Below are 7,951 nucleotides of genomic sequence, written 5' to 3'. Positions count from 1 at the left end.
TATTCAGCCCCTTTACTTTCAGTGCAGCAAACTCTCTCCAGAAGTTCAGTGAGGATCTCTGAATGATCCAATGTTGACCTAAATGACTAATGATGATAAATACAATCCACCTGTGTGTAATCAAGTCTCTGTATAAATGCACCTGCACTGTGATAGTCTCAGAGGTCTGTTAAAAGCGCAGAGAGCATCATGAAGAACAAGGAACACACCAGGCAGGTCCGAGATACTGTTGTGAAGAAGTTTAAAGCCGGATTTGGATACAAAAAGATTTCCCAAGCTTTAAACATCCCAAGGAGCACTGTGCAAGCGATAATATTGAAATGGAAGGAGTATCAGACCACTGCAAATCTACCAAGACCTGGCCGTCCCTCTAAACTTTCAGCTCATACAAGGAGAAGACTGATCAGAGATGCAGCCAAGAGGCCCATGATCACTCTGGATGAACTGCAGAGATCTACAGCTGAGGTGGGAGACTCTGTCCATAGGACAACAATCAGTCGTATATTGCACAAATCTGGCCTTTATGGAAGAGTGGCAAGAAGAAAGCCATTTCTTAAAGATATCCATAAAAAGTGTCGTTTAAAGTTTGCCACAAGCCACCTGGGAGACACACCAAACGTGGAAGAAGGTGCTCTGGTCAGATGAAACCAAAATTGAACTTTTTGGCAACAATGCAAAACGTTATGTTTGGCGTAAAAGCAACACACCATCCCCACTGTCAAATATGGTGGTGGCAGCATCATGGTTTGGGCCTGCTTTTCTTCAGCAGGGACAAGGAAGATGGTTAAAATTGATGGGAAGATGGATGGAGCCAAATACAGGACCATTCTGGAAGAAAACCTGATGGAGTCTGCAAAAGACCTGAGACTGGGACGGAGATTTGTCTTCCAACAAGACAATGATCCAAAACATAAAGCAAAATCTACAATGGAATGGTTCAAAAATAAACATATCCAGGTGTTAGAATGGCCAAGTCAAAGTCCAGACCTGAATCCAATCGAGAATCTGTGGAAAGAACTGAAAACTGCTGTTCACAAATGCTCTCCATCCAACCTCACTGAGCTCGAGCTGTTTTGCAAGGAGGAATGGGAAAACATTTCAGTCTCTCGATGTGCAAAACTGATAGAGACATACCCCAAGTGACTTACAGCTGTAATCGCAGCAAAAGGTGGCGCTACAAAGTATTAACTTAAGGGGGCTGAATAATTTTGCACGCCCAATTTTTCAGTTTTTGATTTGTTAAAAAAGTTTGAAATATCCAATAAATGTCGTTCCACTTCATGGTTGTGTCCCACTTGTTGTTGATTCTTCACAAAAAAATACAGTTTTATATCTTTATGTTTGAAGCCTGAAATGTGGCAAAAGGTCGCAAAGTTCAAGGGGGCCGAATACTTTCGCAAGGCACTGTATCTAGTACAAGCAATTCCTCACAATCAAATGTCGACCACATTATCTACCAAGAGAATTATCTTCGATTATAATCACAGCCGTATATATTCCCCCCCAAGCAGACACATCGTTGGCCCTGAACAAACTTTATTTGACTCTATGTAAACTGGAAACCACATATCCTGAGGCTGCATTCATTGTAGCTGGGGATTTTAACAAGGCTAATCGGAAAACAAGAATCCCTAAATTCTATCAGCATATCGATTGCGCAACCAGGGCTGGTAAAACCCTGGATCATTGTTATTCTAACTTCCGCGATGCATATAAGGCCCTCCCCCGCCCTCCTTTCGGAAAAGCTGACCACGACTCCATTTTGTTGCTTCCAGCCTACAGACAGAAACTAAAACAAGCTGCTCCCGCCATCAGGTCTGTTCAACGCTGGTCCGACCAATCTGATTCCACGCTTCAAGACTGCTTCGATCACGTGGATTGGGATATGTTCCGCATTGCGTCCAACAACAACATTGACGAATACACTGATTCGGTGAGCGAGTTCATTAGAAAGTGCATCGGCGATGTCGTACCCACAGCAACGATTAAAACATTCCCAAACCAGAAACCGTGGATTGATGGCAGCATTCGCGCAAAACTGAAAGCGCGAACAACTGCTTTTAACCAGGGCAAGGTGACCGGAAACATAACCGAATACAAACAGTGTAGCTAGTCCCTCCGCAAGGCAATCAAACAAGCTAAGCGTCAGTATAGAGACAAAGTAGAGTTGCAATTCAACGGCTCAGACACAAGAGGTATGTGGCAGGGTCTACAGTCAATCACGGATTACAAAAAGAAAACCAGCCCCGTCGCGAACCAGGATGTCTTGCTCCCAGACAGACTAAATAACTTCTTTGCTCGCTTTGAGGACAATGCAGTGCCACTGACACGGCCCGCTACCAAAACCTGCGGACTCTCCTTCACTGCAGCCGACGTGAGTAAAACATTTAAACGTGTTAACCCTCGCAAGGCTGCAGGCCCAGACGGCATCCCCAGCCGCGTCCTCAGAGCATGCGCAGACCAGCTGGCTGGTGTGTTTACGAACATATTCAATCAATCCTTATCCCAGTCTGCTGTTCCCACATGCTTCAAGAGGGCCACAATTGTTCCTGTTCCCAAGAAAGCTAAGGTAACTGAGCTAAACGACTACCACCCAGTAGCACTCACTTCCGTCATCATGAAGTGCTTTGAGAGAGTAGTCAAGGACCATATCACCTCCACACTACCTGACACCCTAGACCCACTCCAATTTGCTTACCTCCCCAATAGGTCCGCTGACGACGCAATCGCAACCACACTGCACACTGCACTAACCCATCTGGACAAGAGGAATACCTATGTGAGAATGCTGTTCATCGACTACAGCTCAGCATTTAACACCATAGTACCCTCCAAACTCGTCATCAAGCTCAAGACCCGGGGTCTTGACCCCGTCCTGTGCAACAGGGTACTGGACTTCCTGACGGACCGCCCCCCAGGTGGTGAGGGTAGATAACAACATCCTCACCCCGCTGATCCTCAACACTGGGGCCCCACAAGGGTGCGTTCTGAGCCCTCTCCTGTACTCCCTGTTCACCCACGACTGCATGGCCATGCACGCCTCCAACTCAATCATCAAGTTTGCGGACGACACTACAGTGGTAGGCTTCATTACAAATCCTACAATGTGATTTTCTGGATTTTTTTTCTCATTTTGTCTGTCATAGTTGAAGTGTACCTATGATGAAAATTACAGGCCTCTCTTATCTTTTTAAGTGGGTGAACTTGCACAATTGGTGGCTAACTAAATACTTTTTTGCCCCACTGTATATACTGTACTCTATATCATCTACTACATCTTGCCATATTTATGTAATACATGTATCACTAGCCACTTTAAACTATGCCACTTTATGTTTATATACCCTACATTACTCATCTCATATGTATATACTGTTCTCGATACCATCTACTGCATCTTGCCTATGCCGTTCTGTACTATCACTCATTCATATATTGTATGTACACATATTTACAGTATGTACATGTACTTTATCCCTTTACACTTGTGTGTATAAGGTAGTACTTGTGGAATTGTTAGGTTAGATTACTCGTTGGTTATTACTGCATTGTCGGAACTAGAAGCACAAGCATTTTGCTACACTCGCATTAACATCTGTTAACTATGTGTATGTGACAAATAACATTTGATTTGATCATCCATACCAATTACTGCCACGCATCTATATGCATTACCAAGTCATCAACTGAGGAAGTTATGTTAGCACACAGGGTCTAAGATTTTGTCCGTTTCTCCATGGAGCAGGTTCCTAGAACTGACTCTCTATGGGGACCCAGTTGATGGTTGCACCATGGAGCAACAGCACGTCGAGCAAACTATCCACCGCCTCTGAGCAGGATCCCTTAATCACTGACACAGCGCATGCATTCTCCCTAACCAAATTAGACATGACATTTAAGGACCTAAATTAAGGGTGGAAAACAAGCTACGCTGTTTATAGGCAAAAGTGGAGCTTAGTGTTTGGCTGTCTTTTGGGCAAACTGGGAGTTCCAGTTGAGGTGATGGTACTCACAGCACTGGCAAAAGAATGTGAAATTGACTCTGACACGCTCCCTCCTTCTCAGAGTTAGAATACCCACTGATAGCCGTTTGAGATAAAACATGAATTGTACTTCAGAACATGGGTGTGTATTATGATACATTTTTGTTGTGCCATTCTCTCTAAATCAATAAAAAGGTACCTGGACTACAACTTGTGAACAGAAGTTGTGCAGCACTGAATTCTACAGCAGGGAATCTACTTCCACAACCCCTTAGTATTATGAGGCTGTTATGTGACTCGACAGATTGATAGCCTGTAAATGACAGGAAAATCAGGTGAAGTAAGGTCACTATGCTCTTGAAAAGATTGTAATCTTTGTTGATCAATCTCATATGGTGAGAGAGCTTTATGATTGGCTGAAGGTTGCAGAGCGTTGCTTTCTCTCAAGTAACAGCATGCACTGCAGCTCTGCCAAGTGAGTCCTACAGCCAATGGCATTCACTGCATCATGTTCACCATGCAAACATTGCCATGTGATAGGGAGCTGGATAGCCAATTGCACTTTAGATGAAGTCGTAGATGAAGTTCAGTTCATGGTAAACACACCAGAGGGCCAAATTATTCCTTGGAAAAATTGTATATTAGTAAACAGTATAGGATGCCCTCTTCTCTTTTACTGAATCAAAGATATATGACAAAGGTCAATTATTCTAATACAACATCTCTGGGAGCATCACATTACATATCCATCAAGTTCAACTCTACCAAATATTTAGTGAAGCCAACTACATATTTTTGCTGAGTTTCAGCCCAAATGAGACATTACAAAAGGGCTCTGTCTGTCTGTCATGTAATCTCTGAACAGTATGTCCCATAGGTCAGGATCTCATTGTCAAACTCGGATGAGTAACTTGATTGTTAGCTTAGGGTTTATTGATGTTGAACAATGTAAATAATTATTTGATTGTTTTTCAGTGGATGCAATACTAGGAAGCGCCTTATATGGTGTCAGCACATACTCAATGGAAGGAAGAAACCCAATGACCCTCTGCTTTGGCAGAGCTCCAAGTCCTATCAAAGTCAAATGAATAGGCGCTATACAGTCAATACATTGTTTCCCCAGTTCCCCTCCCATTCTCCGACAAGGATAGAGTCATACTAGTAAAATGGGAACATTCCTGCAACAGGAACACAACCAGCTGTTAAACACACAGACAAACAGGAATTGTTGTTGACCAGCCAGCTGTTTACTGCATGTCTCAGTCAAAGCGGAAGAGAAGGATGAATTCGATATTGCATTGTACTCTGAACCTAGTAAACATCTTATAAGTATAAACTACATCCACTCCCCATACTGACTTTATTTTAAGCCTTGCGAAGTGTTAAGGAAATCTATCACGTACCCGAATGACATGAAGGGGCTAAGGGACAGGCTGTAGTACAGACACGCACCACGTGAACACGATAGTCGCCCCTTATTTGGTCATGAGGGCGCTCTTTGACTGGAGCGTTTGAGTTCAGTACGATTCGGAGAAATCAGAAACGTACTCCATGTTCTAACCACTGATGTAAATCAAACGCATACAGCACGTTTTGTGCATAAGAGATCGTGCATTCTGATGCATTGACAGATGCATCTGCACAAATTATGCATAAAAAAAAGTGTATTACCATAATGTAATCATTGTAATTGATATAATCCGAACATTAATCAATTATGGTTATTTCAACAATCCAGCAAATCTTCGTTAAACATTTGAAATATGAAGCATTTTAGAGTGGAGGGATGATATTGAAAATAATATTGCATGAAAACAATTGAATGATAGCTAATTGTGATAAAATACTTCTCGGTCAAAGGTTTTTGATTTCATGGGTTGTGGAATATAGCAATTTGCACCAAGAAATAAGTCCGGTGTATGACAATTTGAGGTTGTTTTAAAAACATCGTTCATTTGACCCACATAATATAGCTAGACAGTTACGAGTTACGTGTCCAGTTGGCTAGATGTGCCAAGACTGAATATAATCAGGGGAATCGTGCTTGTCGGTCTTTAAATAAGATATGAATAGTCAGAGTTGTGTTCAGAAAATGTATGTCATACATACGGAATTCTATAATAAAATAAATAATGTAATACTTTGTACGGAAAATAATATAAATTATGATTCTCACTATTTGAACATTTTTTAATGATGATCGCACCCACATTGGAAATGGTACATTCCGGATTCTACGTCATCTTTTGTTTACAAAATATCGAGAGGGTTACTTGATTACTTGCTTTTCTGCCGAGCAACGTGGTGAGAGGAAGGAACTGAGCTACGCTCCCATTCATTTCGAAAATACAGCTGAGAAACACACAAAATACAACAAAATGCCTTGTCGAAAGGAGAACTACATCCTCTTGGAGCAGTCTGTTACCGTCGATTCGAAAGAAGTGGACGCTTTGGTCACGAAAATCGGCGAGGCGCTGCAGCTTCACAACAATAGTGCTAATCAAAAGACGATGTCGTGTCTCCACGGTCTCAACGGCAACTGCAGCAGTAGCAACATCAAACAAGCTAACAACAACAACAATGGCGTGGCCCAGCAAAAACGAACCGGGTGCTGCATACGGCTTCGAAACCGGGGGCAACGTAGTAACAGAGCTAGTCCATACAGCTTCCCTGGCTCAAGTAACCAGGAGTGGGACAATTTCAAACCTTGGAACCGAAAGAGGATCAGCGCAGCTGTCGAGAACGACGACCCACATCAGTTACTTCAGGAATTAATATTGTCTGGGAATCTAATCAAAGAAGCGGTCAGGCGGCTGCAGTTCTCTACGACGGAGTGTGGAGATCTTTCGGACAATCTGTAATGCTGATGATGCGGACAATGTATTCATTATCGAGATGTTACGGACAAAACGAAAATACTATTTTGCTGACCTAGCCAGCTATAACGTTATACTATACATGTTTAACGATTAAATATGTCATGGTGGTAACGTTAGTATGTCTAATTTGTGAACGCTAATTTAGGGTTTTCATTTAGCCAATTAACGTTAGCCATGTTTGAAACTCCACCTTTTGATGGTTCATTTAGATTTTTGTTTATGGGTTGGGACTCTCCTTTTCACTACTCGCTGGCTTAGTTTGTAGCTAGTTATGTAAACCAAGTGAACGCTTTACGTTGACCTAGTTTACAAATCGTAATCTCAGGCCGCCAGTATTGCCTGTTTTGTATTTGTCCGTTAAATTTGAAACGATTCAAATCAAAGGTCTTACGTTACTAGTTAGCATGCTAGGCTAGCGCCACACTCATGCCAGGATGAATTCCAAACGTCCCTAGCAACCCAACACTGACGGCAGCTTTGTATTTCCTTTACAAAGAAGGAACGGGATCAACAACGAGCTACCAAAACCGTGTAAGAGCCGGAGTCAGGCGACATTTCAAATGGTTGACTAAATGTCTCTTCGAACTGTCTGGGGGCGGTGTATTTTTTTTATAATGATGGGACACTTGTGCTTAACCTTATAATTCCAATGCGGATTTGTGTTTATCATTTTCCAATTGTCTGTCAAGTTATTTACCATGACCACTTCGCAACGAAGTATTTCCTAATGTTCCTGAGTATTCAGGCCTTTTGGTGTCTTAAAATAAACACGGTGTTTTTTTTCTTCAATTTGGTGTGTGTATGCTTTTCGCCATCAGATAAAGGTTCCAATAAAATATGGCTAGTAACTGCAGCATTTGGGAAGCCTGTCAACACACTACTATACAAAACGCTGCCCCACGTACACTGAACAAAAATATAAACATGAAACATTTTCAAATATTTTACTGAGTTCATAAGGTAATCAGTATCTAGTGACCACCATTTGACTCATGGAGCACGACACATCTCCTTCGCATAGAGTTGATTGTGGCCTGTGGAGGTTTTTGTCCCGCTCCTCAATGGTTGTGCGAAGTTGGTGGATATTGG

The 7,951-nt window shown here is 42.3% G+C and overlaps 1 protein-coding gene across 1 annotated transcript; it reads left to right on the top strand.

Annotated features, from left to right (window-relative positions):
- Positions 1–6,250: 6,250 nt before the first annotated feature.
- gbp (glycogen synthase kinase binding protein) lies at positions 6,251–7,651 on the top strand. Its single transcript, XM_021558465.2, has one exon. It carries the CDS (start codon positions 6,362–6,364, stop codon positions 6,842–6,844), a length of 483 nt encoding a protein of 160 aa, XP_021414140.1. The 5' UTR covers positions 6,251–6,361; the 3' UTR covers positions 6,845–7,651.
- The last annotated feature ends 300 nt before the right edge of the window (positions 7,652–7,951 follow it).

This window comes from Oncorhynchus mykiss, chromosome 2 (assembly GCF_013265735.2).
Source record: "Oncorhynchus mykiss isolate Arlee chromosome 2, USDA_OmykA_1.1, whole genome shotgun sequence".
In the NCBI taxonomy this organism is placed as follows: domain Eukaryota; kingdom Metazoa; phylum Chordata; class Actinopteri; order Salmoniformes; family Salmonidae; genus Oncorhynchus; species Oncorhynchus mykiss.
This window is presented reverse-complemented; position numbering and strand designations above follow the sequence as displayed.

Coding starts and splice junctions, on each gene's coding strand:
- gbp (XM_021558465.2), top strand. CDS start 6,362: ATGCCTTGTCGAAAGGAGAACTACATCCTCTTGGAGCAGTCTGTTACC.